The following is a 19,496-nucleotide window of genomic DNA, read 5'->3' on the forward strand; positions in this document are numbered from 1 at the left end:
CCTATAGCAACGAGCTTGGTAAAGAATGACATTTAAAGGTTGACACATAAATTTTACATGCTTGACTTGACAGACTACATTTTTCAAGTCCTTAATTATGAGAACAGCAGCAAAACTTAAGACAATTAAAAACCAGCACTGAAGAATCTGCTGTGTTGTTACAAATACACGTAGGACATCTGTGTCAGTGAAGCCCAAAAAACGAATCTATTCTCAATGACAGGAAAACCTCAGATTGCGAGTAACTCATTCTGCGAGTGTTTCACAAGACAAGCAAACATTCCTAATAAACTTTAACTTGATAAATGAGTGACGTCTTGCAATATGAGTAGTCCGTGATGCTGAACGACACATGCTCACCACTGAGTCAATGGTTCTTGAAATTTGCTTTGATATACAAGTGCTTTGGATTACAAGCATATTTCTGGAATGAATCCTGCTCGTAAACCAAGGTTTAACTGTACTGCTCTATTTAAGCCAAAGTGCACGGACTCTTGTTTCACTTTCAAACGTGTTCCCTCGTTCTGGGTTTAAACTGTGCCTTTAGGTACAACAGACTGGGCGAATAATGGAGGTTGTATATATTGCACAGCTGCAAAACCAGTCTCACTGCATGACAATTACAGCACATCAACTAGTCCGTCTGTAATTAGGATAGCAAAACCAGCTCAGGCGGACACCCTCATGTCATAAATACATCACGTATCAAAATTATAAATTATAGAAATAAAGACAAATAATGGCATGAAGGGCATGATAGTTTATTTTTTAAAAAATTGTACCACACTGATCATAATGACCAGCATACACATTATGATGGCTTTTCTCTTGGGTATTAACATTGCAGTATTTTTGTATACTGAAATGTTTCAATAGGACCAAGAACGTTAGAGAAATAAAGATCTTAGATGAAAATGAACACTAATAATTCTGGTGTCCTACCCCACAGAATTCATTTAAACCCCTTATGAATCAGTGGCATTATAATGTTATGTAGTTATGAAGAACAAAAGTTCTCTTCTAAGTAGGCAGCATGAACTTATACCTCCTTGTACTTTAATTTTTAGTTTTTATAATTTAAGCTATGTCCACCCTGGCTAAAGCACAATCATAACAAGACACCTCAGATAATTTCCATGCTACCACTGCACATCTTTAGTCATTTTACTTAAAAAAAAAAAAAAAAAAAAGAATCAAACCACCATCAAAATAAAGAGGCAAATAAAACTGATTTTCAAATCATTTGAAAAGCATAGTGCTTATCTGTCCAATACAGACTCAAATTTAAATTAAATGCTATAATTATAATCTCCAAACTTCTGCAATAAAATTAACATAGATATATGGGTTTTTTTTTTATAGAACTATATTTTGCAATCAACAAGATAAAGTTACTTTTTAGAGAACAATATATTTGGTTACAATTCCACAATTCCACATATCTGTAATAGAAACAAAGCCACATGATGTTAAATCTGGCTCTAAGTTACCTAAAGTATAAAAATTTGATCAAAATTACAACACTCTGATCTTAAAAATTCAACCCATATGAGATTTTTTTTTAGAATAAATGTGCTGTTGAGTAATTATTTCAATAACCGTTTCTTTTTTGAGTGTCTGAAAACTGACCCTGTCTTTTTTAATCAGTGTGACTCACCAATATTTCAAATTGACCTCTTTACTTCTGTGTTACCATTTCAATATCCAGGGATTTGTGAGGCAGCATAAGTTTGACTTCATAAAAACAGTAGATACTTTGACCTTTCAGTGACACTTTTTCAATCTGTAAACTCAAGAATCACATTATTTATAGCTCAGCAACTATAAAAACATGGAGATTTTGGCATTTGAAGCCAGAATCTCTTTGTGCTTTTTAAATTAAGCTGCTTTTGAATCTTTTTGGTATTTATCAGCCATTCATATTTCCCTTACAATAATAGAAGAATATATTTAAAATAATTTTTAAGGTTAAATGTCCTGGGGGCTTACAATATGAAAAAAAAAAACAACAATTTTTTTTCCTTCAGCATTTGGAATAGTAGTAATTATTTCTGGTCCCTCCTTAGATCAACCAACGCTACTTTCAATCACGTATAACACTGAATTTTACAGACATCCCTGAAAAGTTTTTGATTAAGTAAACGAGTGAATCACAGTGGAGTCTCAATCAGTTAACAGTGTAGATCATTAAAAAAAAATAACACACACACACACACACACACTGAATATTAAAATCTTCAAGATAAAAAAAAAAAAGAAAGAAAAAGAAAAGAAAACCCTCTTAAGAATTAAATTAGGTATGTGTCATCACTGATTCTGTGCTTGTGTCCCCAACTGATTAGACTCCTCCTTCTCTGTGTTATAAGACATGTTGGTTTTGATCTCCACGCCAAGTTTCTAGGACACTTGCGTGAAGAGGCTATGCTACTACAGCATCTAAGGAACAGAGTGGCACCATTTTATTCCCTAATAGACTTCATATTCCAAGATGAGCATCAGGTCTCCCTCGGTTGCCCTCACCAGCATGTGTCGGGAGACAAAACTTGCCAGGCAAACTGATGACAGCTGACCGCCCACCCCGCCCCCAGCGCCAATATGAGGTTACCAACAGGTTTGTCATTGTATGCACTGGCCTTTCACTCTTTCAATCAAGAAAAGTTGTGGTTACTTACAAAAAAAAAAAAAAAAAAAAAGAAAAAAAGAAAAAAAAAGGGAGGGGGTGGAGAAATGAAAAACCAAGAGTTTAAAGGCACAAAGTCGCATAGCTGCTCTAGTTGGAGTTTGTAAACAGAGAATAGGTTGAATTTAGGTAATCCCAATCTATGAGAGTAAAAAGGCATCCGCAGCAGGCTTTTATCCAGCCAGCTTCTTTGAGACCCTTCATGGGTTTTGAGGTCTACAAAGTATGCACTAAAATACCCATACTTCAAAAAGCAATAAGGCAAATAGTATAATCATTATTCCAAAAGTTACAATGGTAGTGTAGGCATACATAGTATAATTTAGTTACAATGTGTGGTACTGTTTCTATTATATAACCATATTAACTGTTTCTTTCCTACGTAATTATATATTCAGCAGAGCTTCAGTTGAACACAAAACCATCCTTGTACCACCACTGATAGTTGGCAATAGCTCTTTGATAGCAGTTTTTATTCTGCTGTAGAAATATCCTTGAACTGAAAAAAGTCCACAACCCAATGTCCAGTCATTAAACACTATCATATTTGTGAAGAGCTTCTTCCAACTTCTGTGTCACTTTTTGGAAAAATATTATTTGCTGTTGTAAGAAATGCTGCATCTGTGATTTAAAGTCTCTTACTCGAATTTGATGGAAGTGGTGAATTTCAGCCAAAGTGGCAAAAGAAATAGTGTTACAGCGATCTTGAATGCCATCAGCCTTTTGGACCTCCATCTTCCCTTCTTCCACGTGTCGCCTACTCTCCTTTACTTTGGTAAGAGCTCCTGTAGTTAAAAAAAAAAAAAAAAAAATTAAATACACACACACACACACACACACACACACACACACACACACACACACCCACACATATCCTAACAACATAGCTACATAGCAAACAGACTCCTGCATTATAAATACTTGCCTACACTATTTCAAGCCTTTTGGAACTTAAAGGGATGAGTGTTATTACTTATTAAAAACAAAGGAACCTGATAGGGTTACTGAAAACACCACCGTTGCTGCAATTTCACTTCTCAAAACTAGCACCTGCCATTGACCAAGTACCTATAACAGGTTTCATCTCTTCCAGGGAGAGATACTACACAGAACAGATAATAAACTGCAAGTAATGGTCTCTAAAAATACAAACCAAGAAACTGCGATTTTCATTTAAGAGAAAGGGTGTGACACCATTGCACACAAATATATTAAGAAAGCTATCTATAAACACAATGCCCCACAGAAGATGCAAATCTACTTCCTCAGAAAGTCTCACTGAAGAGATACCGTATAAGACCCTAGAACCACACTCTGAAACTTGTTAGTGCCAACTTGGGTTGTATTTTAGAAATTATTCATGTCATGAAGGGGACTTGGAAATGCGGACAACGTACAACTGGAGGCCACCCTCACTGGGGCTGGCCAAACCTGTATCTTATTGGCACTGAGGGGGCCATTCCGTGTTCTATCAGGAGACCCACACCTGGAGCATGAGGCCTGTGAAGTAAGAATTTGCCACCTTTTCTTCAGGGCTGTAAGGACCAATGAGTTTTGAGTCTGCCCTAATGATGATCTGGGAATGAAGCCAGAGGTGTCATAGCCTCTTGTCAAGAAATGTCACCAGAGGAGCACCTGGGTGGCTCAGTCAGTTGAGCATCCGACTTTGGCTCAGGTCATGATCTCACCGTTAGTGAGTTCAAGCCCCGTACTGGGCTCTGTGCTGACAGCTCAGAGCCTAGAGCCTGCTTCGGATTCTGTGTCTCCCTCTCTCTCTGTCCCTCTGCCACTTGTGCTCTCTCTCTCAAAAATAAACAAACATTAAAAAACTTAAAATTAAAAAAAAAAAAAAAAAAAAGGAAATGTCACCAGAGTATGTACAAGGGAGAAGGAAGGGGACGATCACTCTGGCAGGTGCCACGTGAAGACACAAAAAGCCAAGGATATTTAGGGGTAGGAAACAAAGGACCTTCATGGGTTCTTGGAAAAGAATGATGATCAAGTTCAGATCATTTGCTCATGGCCACCTCAGGAATTCGGCCTTCCTGGCTCCATCTAGCAGTTATTCTACTAAACCATGACGAAGGATGAGAGAGAAACCTCTACCACACCTGGCTGGGCAGTCTTCACCATGATGACACCAAGGGGGACAAAAGAAGGGGGCCTGTTTAGGAGGAGGTGGGAAAGCTGAGGAATTCTGTTTCAGAAATATTCAGTTTTAGCTAAGGATGAAATACACAAGGGGAAAAGCCCTGTGTCTAAACTTCTTCAAATCTCCTAAATAATACAGAGTTAAACCTAGCATTACATAAAACCCTTGGAGGGTAAACAGTGTGTTTGTTTTGGGGGGAATTTATTGACACAGCTCAAAGACCTGAGAAATTAAAACCCACCGACAAGTGTCACACATACATATGCAGGTATGTGTATACATTTTCATTTATTTATTCTACACGAGGTCTTTAAGTGAAAAGCAGTAGAGACCCCACTTAACCCCATGGCAGAGACAAGGGGTCTCCTCTGTAGAGAGAAGTCATGGGCATTAACACGGCTTCAATTCCACCTGACCAATTCCACCAGGAAGCCGTCCCTTTAAAGTGTGGCACTTTTCACTCTTCTGCCGTTGCCCCCTGGCAGGGGAGCGAAGCCATAAAATCCGCCTGCTTGTCATTTATATCAAAGAGAAAGAACTCCTCCCCATAAAAGAGAAAGAAATCATTTTTCATAGCAAATTTATCTTTCTTGTATGTGTCCATCTCTCACAAGTTACATACAAAAACTGAAGTGGAAAAGACCAGGAAAGCATAATGAGACAGAATTAAAGGAAACATTTTTTAACAAGATGACTGAGAATATGAAATTATGAAATGCATGTTTAAAATGGCAAAGAGAGAGAGAGAGAGAAAACAGGAAGTTAAGAGAAAAGTCTCAGGTAATTTGACTATTTTATGATGATTCCACTCGCAGGTGCCCAAGCCCACTGGGCACACACCAAGGACATGCAGCATCCTACCCTGTGCCTCCGTGACATGTCTGTGCACACGCTGCCACACTGGTAATATGCTCCAAGGATCACTCATTCTAGTCATCAGAGCCTGCAGAGTAGAGCCCTGCATATGGGGGCTCTGAAGCCTGGCCCAGAGCTGGGTGAATGTCCAACTCTAAATGACAACCATATTCTTAGAAACTACCCCCATGATACGGCATTGCACATTGCGCATCTCTAAAAACCAACTTAAAAGACAATGAGTCTCAGGTGTTTGCAATTTATCACATGGGCATACATTTTCAAAACTCCTGGACCCAACAGCAAGTATTCAATCTTGCTGAGGCCTAAGGACCTTTTGCCATTTAACACCTTTAAGTGTCTTAAGTGTACATCCTGAAAGAGCTAACGGGAATTTAAGACTCGTTTTTCTCCCAATCATCAATTTAGTAAGTCACACAAATCTTCCTACCTTCAAGTCCCAAAAGGCTCAGCTCTGGGGCAAGGATTTGATTTGTTTAACAAATGTTTATGAAGGACCTGATGTCTACAGAACACATTGCTAAAACAGAGAGATTCAAACATTTCAGCATCAAGTCCCTGCCCTCCCTCCCTTCCTTCTCAAGGAAGCCACCTGGCAAAGCCCACGGAGGACAGGCACACAACCAGGACATGAAGTGAAACAGGGCCACAAAGTATGTAATTCTGCATGGGAGTTAAATATGTCTTTCTCAAGATAACATGTGAAATCGTGTCACGAGGGAAAATGCTCAGAGGGCCTACTACATGCCAGGCACTGTGCTGAGGACAAGGTTGGGCGTGGGAAGTTGGCAGGAAAACAGGTATATAAAAACAATAAACAGTAGCTTCCCAAACCAGCCAATGATATATGCTAAGCATTATTCTAAAATTTGTATGGAACCACAAAAGACCCCAAATAGCCAAAGCAATCTTGAAAAAGAAGAACAAAGCTGGATATATCACAATCCCAGATTTCAAGACATACTAAAGCTGTAGTAATCAAAAGAGTCTGGTACTGGCATAAAAATATCCACATAGGTCAAAAGAACAGAATAGAGTCCAGAAATAAACTCACATTTTTATGATCAATTAATCTATCACAAAGGAGGCAAGAATTTACAATGGGAAAAAGACAATAGTGTTGGGAAAACTAGACACCAAAACAATGAAACCGGACCACTTTCTTACAGCATAAACAAAAATAAACTCAAAATGGACTAAAGACCTAAATGTGAGACATGAAACCATAAAATTCCTAGGGAAAAAAAAAAAACACAGGCAGTAATTTCTTTGACATCTGTCAAAAAATTTTCTAGATATGTCTTCTCTAGCAAGGGAAACAAAAGCAAAATTAAACTGTGACTATACCAAAATAAAAAGTTTTTGCACAGCAAAGGAAACCATCAACACAAAAAAACAACCTCCTGAATGAGATAAAATACTTGCAAATGATATATCTGATAAGGGGTTAATATCCAAAATATATAAAGAACTTCTACAACTCAACACCAAAAAATTAAATAATCCAATTAAAAATGGGCAGAGGACCTAAACATTTTCCCAAAGAAGACATGTAGATGTCCAACAGACACATGAAAAGATGCTCAACATCACTAATCATCAGGGGAAATGCAAATTAAAATCACAATGAAATATCACTTCATCTGTCAGAATGGCTAAAACCAGAAACACAAGAAATAACAAGTATTGGTAAGGATGTGATGAAAAGGGAACCCTTGTCTTGGAAGGAACGCAAGGTAGGAACCTTGGTGGAATGCAAATTGGTGTAGCTACTGTTGAAAATAGTATGGAGGTCCCTCAAAAAATTAAAAATAGAATTACCATATGAGCCAGTAATTCTACTACTGGGTATTTGCCCAAAGAAAATGAATACACTAATTTGAAAAGATATATGCACCCTTATGTTTATTGCAGTATTATTTACAATGGCCAAGATATGGAAGCAACCCAAGTGCCCTCGAGAGAATGGATTAAAAAGATGTGTCACACACACACACACACACACACACACAGGAATATTACTCAGCCATAAAAAAAAATAATGAAATCTTGCCATCTGCAATAATATGGATGAAGAAGGTATAATGCTAAGTGAAATAAGTCAGAGAGACACAAATACCGTATGCCTTCACTCATACATGGAATTTAAGAAACAAAACAAAGGGAAAAAAGAGACAAACAAAACAGCCTCTCAAATACAAAGACTGGTGGTTACCAGAGGGGAGGTGGGTGGTGAGGATAGTGGAACAGGTGAAGGGGTTCAAGAGTACACTTACCTTGATGAGCACTCAGTAACGTATGGAATTCTGAATCTCTACGTTGTACACCTGACACTGTGTATTAATTATATTTGTATAAAAAATATATATAGGGCATCTGAGTGGCTCAACTGGTTGAGCAACTATTAATTTCGGCTCAGGTCATAATCTCAGGTCGTGGGATCGAGCTCCGTGTAGGGCTCTGCACTGAGCATGAAGCCTGCTTGGGATTCTCTCTCTCTCCCTCTGCCCCTCTTCCCCTAGGCACTTCTCATATACTATCACTAACCCTACAGCAATTTTACAACAGACATTACTCTTATTTTCACAAGGAAACTGAAGAAGCTACTCCACCTCTTTGAGCATCAAATTTGCCAGGTAACCAGGTAAGATATGGAGATAGGATATGAATGCATGATTGACTTCAAAGTAACCACTATTTAGAAATATTTAGAAAAGAAATTAAAGCCTGAATGGGCAAAAAACCCAGGTGGACCTAGGTGAGCAGGGTGCTGGGGGATAAAAGCTGGGCAGGTGAGGATCAGGTATTTCTCCTTCTTCTCTCCACCCACTCCCCATACCAACCCCCCCCCCCCCCCCCCCCGTGGCTGAGGTTCCTGCACCATAAGCCACCTCCCTTATGAAGTCCCTGGCTTCTGTTTTGATATACAATTCAGAAGGCCTTGTGAATATGTAAAAGAACTATATAGGTTCTGAAAATTTCCTTCTGGAATCTCATTTAACCACATTCAATTCACTAATTGTGCCTGTAAAGCAATTTAATATTTATAAGATGTCTGATCTTCTTGTCTTGGTAACAACACTTAGGTGTCACAAAACATTGAAAAAGCAGCACATATTTCATGATTTTGAAAAATCTAAGCCCAAATATACATGGGCGGGGGTGGGGGGGAAGGCATCTCTTTCTCTCTCTTGTTCTCACTATCTGCCTAGATCGTATAGAAAGATTACATAAATTAAGAACTACAACCAAAAATAGTAACATACAATCCCTTTAAGGATATACAGCCTTTGCTTCTTTGCTCTGATGTAGTTAGTCATCCCAGAAAAAAATATTTATTTGGCAAACTAGGAAAGACAGAACAAATCACTGAGGAGAGTAAGTACCCAAAGGCCAATTCCACTTGGAATTCTGGTTTAACCCACTTAATGCAATTCAAATCCATTAGCATAATGTATCAGGATTACAGCAGCAAGATGACAGGAGATATAAGTGACTTTTTTTTAAAAAAGAGACCTAGTTCCTGTTTTAGGGAGCTCAAATTATTTTTTAAGGTGACTTATGTGCCTAAAACAATGAAGGACCTATACAAAGTGGCATATATTAACTTCACAGAAGTACAAACAGGAACTGGTTTGTACACTCACTATACATAGTGAGTGCCATGTATAAGCAAGGAAGATTAGTCTCCACAAAACTGTACCATAAATTTACAGCAAATTTATTTTTAAAAATATTTTTAATGTTTATTTATTTTTGAGAGAGAGCGAGCACAAGCTGGGGAGGGGCAGAGATAGAGAGGGGGAGGGAGGGAGACACAGAATCCAAAGCACCTCCAAGTTCTGAGCTTTCAGCACAGAGCCTGACGGACACGGGGCTTGAACTCACTGAGCAGCGAGATCATGACCTGAGCCCAAGTCGGCCACTTAACTCACTGACCAGGCGCCTCTAGAACAAATTTTAAAACAACCTCTTTTAATTGAAATGTAGCTGACTTACTCCCAGATCTGCCTTCAGAAGAAAGAAGATTAACAGTAAAACAGGTTGACAGCAATATACTTTTTAAAAAATCATTAAGAGTTCCTGAATATATCCTGAGTTGAAGTGACAGCAGCCTAGTTCCTCCTCTGAGTATATAGCAGCTGGCTGTTAAAGTTCAGGATGAAAACAACATCCTAAACCAATTTTAAAAATAATAATAAAGTTACCTTTTGTAAAATATTTTGCAAAGTTTAAAAAATGTATTATTTCTTTTAAGAAGAAAACCATTTTGGTCTTAAATATTCATCTCACAACCCTCCAGCTAGTTTTTCCATAGACATTTAACACACAGGAAGGGTTTAGTGTGATTTCTTTCTTACAAGAAAGATAAAGTCAAATTACTAGGTAAGCTAATTGTATAAGTTAACTGACGAGTTTACTGCCTGAGAATAAGCGGGAGAAAAAAACAAAGTGACATCTTTTAAACAGCTCAAGCTGTCCATGTGAACAAATTGCAAGGGTGTTTAAATTCTTGGGGACTGACCAACAGAACTGCTTTCTGAAGACCCCAGAAGCTTCCCTCTACCCTATCTCTACCCACTGTGCTTGTAAACCCTGGGTCCTGTCAAGATGAACACAGGAACATATTTTTCCAATAGAACTGATATTACAAATACTGGTTGGAGGTGAATGAAATAGTATTATTAGAACTAGAATTTGGGTTTTGTCATAAGTAGCTATGTTTCCACAGTTGATTTGACAATTCTCAAACTGGGAATTATCTGTACGTATTTCTACACTTCACATATTTTCATATTGAGAATTTTAAATATCACAAGAAAGGCAGAGATAGACAAATTTTGAATCAGGTGTAGCCCCTAAGGAGTGAAAGTCTGGAGAAAAAAAAAATATCGGGACAGAGTTAGATCAGTACACACTTGCTACTTTTAGGATCGCTTTAAAAATTGGTTTGTAGCTGCTTAAGAAGCAACAGCAGAGGTTTGCTGTAACCAGCTGCGAGCTGTAACGAGGCATTACTGCATCATGTAAGCATTCTCTCAGCTGTACTGGTTTTTACCAAACCCAAGAGGAGCGTAAATAAAAGCCAAAAGCGTTGCCCAGAATCTAAAGAACAAAGTGAACACACATTTTTATCATAGAATAAATATAAAAACAGGCAAAGGTTTTCAAAATCTCTACCTTTTAAGTGGCTGATTTAGGAGGAATCTGCCTCCTGCCAGCCCCCTCCCTCATAAACATCAGACCGCCACACTGCTTTCAAAACAGAAAAAGGAAATGAAAGAATACAGCAGAGACATTACACAATAAAGTCTAAGGTACAAAGTGGTCACTGCTGGATTAAACAAGAGACCTGGTAATATTCATGGTCAGGACAACAGTTTTAAAACAAAAGAAAAGTTAAATAGGAGTGATCAGAGGGAAAAACATTTTAAACTGGGGAATATAAGTACATCATTATGAAATTGTTTCTTGGGCTAACAGACATAGGTAGTTGCGTCTGGAATACGCTATGAACTGAGTAAGATTTTATTATGAAAAGAGAACATAGGCAAGTATTAAATTCTGAGATTAAATAAGAAGGGGCTGACCATACGGAGCAATGTGAGTACATTCTTTCCAGAAAATAAATAGCCAGTAGAATGGTAACATAGAAGGAAATAAACTTGTGAGAAGGTAACACATGAAACAGTGTATGTTCTTCAAACGTATTTTTAGGATAGGAAAAAGTTATTATTGAAAGCAAGGCAACATATTTCAACCATTCCCCATTACTATGCTCCCAAACAGGCAAGGGTAAGCCAGCTGCGCTCCAGGACAGGGGCTGAGTCTAACACAGTTGTTTCTCTCCCTCAGGGAGTGCTGTGGAAGGAGGCAGAAAGGAACACAGAGAAGCCTCCTCCCCAAAAAGGCTTACAGGTTAAGAATGAACTTTCAACTGAGCACTCAATTATTAAATTAGCTGGGTGGAGTATTAGAATTTCTCCACAAAACGGAAAGTTCACTGAGGAACCAATAACCCTAAGACTTGATTGCAAAAGGGGGAGCAGGAACCCTGAGGACTTCCTTCTCCTCACTCCACCCCTGACAAGATACCCACTGGAGAAGTCAGTAGGGCTGAGTCTGAGGTGACAAGGGCAGAGCCGGTTCCCAGAGTTTGTGAGTGGTGGGGGGGAGGGGAGGGCTGGCTTTGTTTTTATGGTTGTTGTTGAAGAGCTGAAAGGACCTTAGAAGAGTCTTTGGTACAATTTCTCTCAATCTTACCAGTAAGTAGCTAAGTGGTTTGTCCAAAGTACCACAGCTAGCTCATGACAAAGAAAAGAATCCCCAACCCCTACCTGCCAGCCAGTCCTGCCACTTTGCATTTAACATTCCCTGCAGGGCCTCTGCTGCACTCCAGTGAAGAGGGGTCCCTCCCTTTCCACACTGGGAGTGATAAAAGGAAAACTAAACGAGTATTTTTTCACTTTGCTTCGGGACCTGTTATTAACAAAATCTCCTGGACTTCTTTGGCATTGTTATCTGCCTCTGCACATGCAAAATTCCCAACAGATTCATGCTTATACTTACTGCAATTGCCCAGGCTCAAAGAGAGGCACTCTGCCCCCTTCCCCATCGCCAAAGTTCTGCAGAACTCAGGTCCTAAATTCAATCCCACCCCTCTCTGACCATTTTCTTTGAATCTTACCAGTGTGAGCCATCTTGCACAGTTTTAAAGCACGCTCAGGCTGGAAAGAGCGAAGCATGAAATAACTACATCCTGGTTCATAATCCATATGTACTCAATTTCCAAGGGATTACATTATGCATGTTTCTAAAGAATACAAAATAATTACAACTAAAGAACTTAATCATATGACAGGGCTCATTAATATTATAACTCTAAAGGACTCCAACTCAAACAAATTTCATTTTATAGATTAATTATGATCCAGGAAGTCAGCACTATTTTCAAAAGCATCATATTATTTACATAGCATTAAATTATTTCCATCAGCAAAAACTGCTTAAGGAGCATTTCTGTGTCATTTTGGTGTTTGTAAAAGAGCAGTGAAGGTCTGGTGTCATCCAGCCAATAAGCACGAATCAAGGGCCCACTGCAGGCTGAACTAAGCCACCAGCAAATGTAGTCAGTCATAGTACACTACACTGTATTATTTCCTTCTGATTTCCAGAGAGACATCACTTTCCTGGCAACTTCTGACCCAGCAAAGTGAGATGGGCGTGTGGGGTGGGGAGCCTCTCAAACACTTCCCTGCTTCAGGCATTTTAACCCGGGAGAGCCCTCAACTCAGTGGTAGAAGTTGTGTGGCCTCCTTTCAGTTTCCCTCTCTGTGTCCCTCTCTTCCACCTCCTGGGCCCTTCGGAGCTTGCTGGCTGCCCCAGCTGCCCCCCACCTCCAGCTGGGGCCAGTGTCAGCACCTGAACTTTGCCTTCCTTTCCTCAACCAAATCTCTTACACTCAGTATGTTTTGTCCCTCCTAAGACCAATTATACAAAAGGCCTAGTCACTAAGCAACAGGGATCCAAAGGCTACATTTTCTCCCTTTTAAAAAAAACAAGAGGAGGAGGAAAAAAGAAGCCAGCACTTTATTTAATTTTGAAATCATGAATGTGGCAAAAACATTAACTAGATTTTCTGTCTTCCCAGGGCCTTGCCCCAGAAAACCAAAGCCACGGTATGGGGGACAGAACAGGAGGTGGGCTGAAAGGCAACACAGCAAAGTAGAAGTTGCCCAAGACTGGACTAGGCCTGTTTTTCTTCATTCCCTCCAACACATAAAACTTTGAAAGAAAATGCTAATTTGGTCAACGTGGCCAATTTGCTCTTATTCTCTCATCACTGGTCCCCACACCCTCTCATCCCTGCTAACTCCCCATTAGCTTCTGCCCCACCCCCTTCCTTCCTCCCTTTCGGTCTCCACCCACCCACTGGTTGATTACTCTCTCCCCTTTCTGCTCCAATATTTACTTTTTGGTATTTTTTTAAATAAAACATCTCAAAAAATAAAGGCCAATATGCACTTAACAGAGAGAGGCAGAATGGCTGTCCATCCAGGCAAAATAGTCTGTGAATCATACCACTGTGCAAATCTGTGCTCTGCACTTTGCATATCTCTTTTCCCTCTAACCCCGAAAGAAAAGCAATTATCACTCCCATTTTCAGAGGTGGAAAGTGAAATTCAGGAAAAGTAAATAACTTTACTGAAAGTATCAGGCTGCATGTGACCTGGGTCTGCCCAGCTTCTCAACTCAAGTAGTTAGTTCCCAACTGAGACTGCCCCACCCATGACCTCAAAGACCCTCAGAGGAGCCCCAACACAATGCACAAGGGTAGCTCAGCGACAGGCCCCTCAGAAGCCACATCTCAGGGATAAGCAACCCACGAACCATCTCCGGGTTCTCAAAACTCGATTCCTGAGTCAAATCATCCCCAGTGGGCTCCTGGTTTAGAGGACAATAATAACCTCCAGGGGGTGCCAATAGTAACACTGAACTTAAGTCAGTGAAAGCAATTTTCTGAAGGGACTAAAGGTCCCTACAGCTGAGAACTATCAAAATCCAAAGGTAAAATTAATATAAAATTCACTTTCAATTCATAAATATAATAAATGGCAAAGAGAACTTTTGAGTAATTTTAAAAATGAGGCTTCGAAGAGAGTCAGACACAAGGGTAACGAACTGCAAAAAGAAAAAAAGAAAAAAAAAACAAAACTGGCTGCCAGATGATGTAAAAATCAATCATTTAAAGAATCTAGGCCTCTGAGTTTGGTCTGGTCCTGAGATAGTTTGTTCTAGGGAAAAGCCTTGTGCCATGCCGACGAAGAGGCCAGGCCCTTTCAGCTCAGCTCCATGCAGCAGTCAGCAAACGTGGGAGGGCAGGAATATGGCAGGAGCAATGGGAGCACTCACTTGAGTGTACCTTACATCCGAGGACTGCTACTAAGCACATACCCCTGCAGTGCACCCTGCTCCAAAACTGAAGGGGGAATCACACGATTATACCTCTTGTGGCTTACTTGGCAGGACAGGTGGCTCTTTGCGAGAAAATTTTATATAAAGCTTCTTGTGTTTCAGCTTATATAGAATATCAAATATGTGACAAAGTTGCCAGGGTTGTAGATTCAAGAGAACTCTGTAAACATGGTATGTTTTTACTTCAGAAGAGTCTGCATACAACAGTGAAAATGCTGACTTGCCTCTAGCCATGCAAATATAAATAAACACTTTAAAATGTGAGAATAGGAAAAGAAAAGCATGTATCGTTTCTTTTTTTTTTTTTTTTAAAGATTTTATACCCATAGAATCCTCACAGATAGAAAGGGCAGGCTTGATAATTATGAGCATACAATAAAACTTTTTAAAACAACCAATTTTGTAAAACAAAATCCATATGATGGTTTAAATTCAGAGAACACAATCGATGCCTACGGGCTGCAGCTCATAATCCCTAATTTCCTAATTCTTTTGTTACCTGATACACATACATGGATGTACAAATTAGGGCAGCATTAGGTATGTTTGCAAGCTGCCAGCACTTTGGGTTTAGATGGCCTTTGACCTATGATAAAACATACCTGAACCAGGGAGAGTGAACTCTGGAAACTACCTTTAATAGTTGTGTTTTTTTTCTAGGAAGATAAAGGGAGACATAAACTAAAATACCTAAGAGAAGCTGCTAAACAGACAAGCTGCTCCGCACAGGGCAGAACGGCGGTGAAATGGCATCAGCTCTTTACAGATACTGAGGAAGCGTGAGCCCCAAACCCAAAGCCAGGTCCTCGACCGGATGAGTGCCTCTGAGAGTGCCACAGTTAACACTGTACTTGGAAGAGTAATTTTAAAGAACTGATTTCTTGCTTTCAAGTATTCTTCCCAAATAACGTCTCGTTTTTAACTTTAGAATTCTAATTGTAAGCCACAGTGTTACAAACTGCCACTTAGCTATGGTGGCACTAACTGGTGAGCAAGCAGCACAGCATTCATCACCGTCCTTAGTGCCATCCACTGTGGCCACTATGACTGTGTGAAATGGGGTCACTTAGGTCAAGGGGTTTTAAGGTGGAGCCAGGAAGCCATTAAGGAGAAGGGCCTTCTGCACGTCCTCCCGCCCTCACTGGGTGGAGCCATGAACTTGCGAACTGGGCCAAAGGGCCTGCGTTCCAAGGACTCAGCCCAAACACCTGTGGCATGCTCCAGTGAGGCTCTGCTGGGTGACAGCCTTAGCAACCAATTATATTCAACCCAGATTTAGTTTTCTGCCACCAACACCAATAGAAATTCTTTGTAAGCCACATTTATAAGCATTCCTTTTTGATTTAAAAACCCTTGATTTTGTTCTCTGGGAGGCACTGTTTGGGTTGCTGCCCAAATCTGTGTTCATGGAACTGTAATTCTGGGACCCCAAACAAATACTTTTGTTTTCATTTTCAGCTCAGCCTCTTTCTTCAGCTGACATCTAGCAGTTCACATCGCTTTACGATCACTGAGCTTTGGGGACAATTCCTAAATCAGCTGTTTCAAACTTAAAAACACCTCTGACCCTGGAGTTTTCCTGCTTCCTCATGCTGGCAGGGATCAGGTTTCCAGGGGTGACAAGTCTTCACTTGGTCTGTATCTGGGCTCCCTTGAACTAGACCATAAATAACCATCTGAAGACAAAACAAAGCACTCAGAAATACATCATTTTTAAAAAGACCTGAAACACAAGTCATAAAACATGAAAACTTACAGAGGACCCATGCTGACACCCATGTATTTAAAGATATCTCACTGCAGACAACAGGTAGCTTTTGTGATTTTCACAAATGTCAATATACCTAAATACAATAAAGGCCCAGAAAATAGGATTTAAGACTCCCTTCAGCCCTGTTCCTTCTCTTTCCTTGTAATCCTGCTCATCTTCTTCACCTGTCTATTTCTCTTCCTGGCATCACTCCTTTCTGTCACCAAACTTAAAACGTGGAAGGTAAGAGTACATTCCTTAGGAAAGCCACTCCTCACCAAGTCTGGCCACTCTACTTGGCAGGTATCTCAAGCTCACCTGCTACTTTCCAAAACCACCCGCATGCCTGGTCTGCCTCGACTACTCCAACAGCCCTCTCATCTCCGCACTGAGCCAACAGATGGATCTTCCGGACGGCCTGCCCTGGGGCCAGGATGCACAGTGGTGAGGGACACTTCTAAGAGCTCACAGTTAAATTTTGTGGCTCATCTCCTGTCTGCAAAATGGGGATAATGAGGGTATTTACCTCAAGATCTCCTATGAGGTTTATATGGATACAACGAACATAAACATGAAGCATAATGCCTGGCGCATGGTAAGCCCTCAAAATATGTTTTCTTTTTTTTTTTTTTTTTAATTTTTTATCATGATTCAGACTTCACTTTTCAGTTTCAAACCTTTAGTGGCCGTTGCCTGTCTACAGAATACAAAATGTTCTAGCAGGCATGCTAGTTACTGCAGCATAAAGAACACTAGTTTTCAATCAAGGCAAAAAATGAACTCAAATTCTGGCCCTGCTATTAGCTGTGCAATCCTGAAATTCACTTAACTTTCCGGAGCCTTAGTTTTCAAAGGTCTCACATGGGGATAACACCCCTTTGGGGAAGATAATAGCTGTACTGGGTTGAACAGTATCCCATCACCACCACCCAAATGCACATCCACCTACGGCCTGTGACCTTACCTGGAAATCGCCTTTGCACATATAATTAGTTTAGGTGAGGTCATCCTGGATTAGGGTAGGCCCTAAATCCGATGTGACTAGTGTCCTTAAAAGGAGAGGAGACAAAGAGACAGGCACACAGGGAGAACATCAGGTAAAGATGGAGGTGGAAAGTGGAGTGGTGGGTACAAAGGCCAAAGAACAGCAACGATGGCGTAGGATTTCCCCCAGAGCCTTTACAGGGCACGTGGCCATGCCAACACCTTCGTTTGGAAGGTTGTCTTTTTAGCCATGTTACAGCAGCCCTAGGAGTCTAATACAATAGCTAGGAATTCACGCATAGAAGTATTTGGCATGCAAAATGATGACTCCATGTTATACACGAGGAAACTGCAACCAGTTACACAGTGAAGCTGGTGGGAACTCCACTCCACCTGTTTGCAGGATGCATGCAGTCAGACCCGCTCCTACATGGAATTAGACACAGTGTATGTAACTGCCCAGAATACTGCTACTCACACAGTAAATACTCAAAAGATGGTAGCAACTACTATTACTACTCATACCCCAGCTCCCTAACCTGCCTGACCTCCCAGTTAAGGGTAAACAAACATTTTCCTTAAGGGTCAGATAGTAAATACTTGAAGTTTTGTATGTCAAGGCAAAACCGAGGCTTTTATACCCATTAAAAATGGAATCATTTAGAAATGTAAACACCACCCTTAGCTGAAGTGCTGTAAACAGGGTACATGGGTAGGTGTGCCCACAGGCTGTAGTGCAGACCCCTGCTCCAAGTATCTCTGTTGGTAGCTCCAGTCCCTTGTCTGCAGGTCATTTTATACCCCTCCCTGTCCCTTACCCTCACTCCTGCAGGCACACAGCCCCTTCTCTCTCCTCCTCCCCAACCCCACACACAGGGCCCCAGTTGAGGATTTCATCATGTTTTGCCTAAGTCACTAAGAGCCTCCCATCTCACCTCACCCACATGCCACCCTTTACACCTGTCACTAGGACCTGTCCATCTAAAGTGCAGGCCTGAGCGTGTCAATACCCTATTTGATCTTTCCATGACTCTCCCCTCTATCCCCTCCAGCACGAGCTGTAAACCGAGTGGCACATTAAAATCCCACGGGGAGCTCTTTAAAGAACACCACCACTGTCTAGGCCACAGGTCCCTAACATTCTGATTCATTAGAGCCAGGGTGGGGCAGCTGTATTCACTCAGGGCAGAATCTGAGAGGCAGCCAGGATCTAGTCCCTGATTTTTGTACATGATTGATTCCCTCTGCCCAGAATGCCTTCCTGCCTCTGACTGCTAGGCAAACTTCCAATTTATTTTCAAAAAACTTCTTACAGTGAGACTGGAAAAAGCCACCCCTGAACTCTATCCTCTCCCCATAGTTGATTACCCCATCCTCTGTCCTATTTCACACCATGGCACATGCCCACGACTGCACATGCGTCATACTGTATGGTGACAGCTACTCAACCTGTCAGCTGGCCTCACTGACCTGAGCACTGGGCATGCAGCATATCAGCTATTATATGCTTATCCTAAAGCATGTCCAAGATCAAGAATGCACTTTCTGACTATTTTCCTCTGAAAGTCAAAATATGACCATCTACTGAAGCGTACGGGTGGCTCAGTCAGTTAACTTTCTGACTCTTTTTGATTTCCACTTAGGTCATTATCTCATGGTCATGAGATCAAGCCTCAAGTTGGGCTCTGTGCTGACAGCGTGGAGCCTGCTTGGGATTCTTTCTCTCCGCCCCTCCCCTACTCGCATGTGTTCTCTCTCAAAAATAAACAAACGTTAAAAAAATATGTATCACCTTGATGGGCACTGAGGAGGGCCCTTGTTGGGATGAGCACTGGGTGTTGTATGTAAGAGATGAACCATGGTAATCTACCCCCAAAACCAAGAGCATACTTTACACACTGTATGTTAGCCAATTTGACAATAAATTATATTTTAAAAATACATGTATATCATATATATATATATATATATATATATATATATATATATATATCCCACCATCTTTCAGAGGAAGAAACCAAATGCTACCCACCTAAGCTCCTAACACAGTTGACAATGATTCATCCTCGGGACTCCTG

At 40.6% G+C, this 19,496-nt stretch overlaps 1 protein-coding gene across 1 annotated transcript in view; it reads right to left on the reverse strand.

Moving 5' to 3' along the window:
* Positions 1 to 745: 745 nt before the first annotated feature.
* The window catches only part of SNX18 (sorting nexin 18), a 30,002-nt gene continuing 11,251 nt past the window's right edge, over positions 746 to 19,496 (reverse strand). The window contains exon 2 of the mRNA XM_045438099.1: positions 746 to 3,465. Coding sequence (XP_045294055.1) covers positions 3,212 to 3,465 — 254 coding nt within the window. The 3' untranslated portion in view covers positions 746 to 3,211. The remainder of the gene's footprint in view (positions 3,466 to 19,496) is intronic.

This window comes from Leopardus geoffroyi, chromosome A1, assembly GCF_018350155.1.
Source record: "Leopardus geoffroyi isolate Oge1 chromosome A1, O.geoffroyi_Oge1_pat1.0, whole genome shotgun sequence".
NCBI classification, from domain to species: domain Eukaryota; kingdom Metazoa; phylum Chordata; class Mammalia; order Carnivora; family Felidae; genus Leopardus; species Leopardus geoffroyi.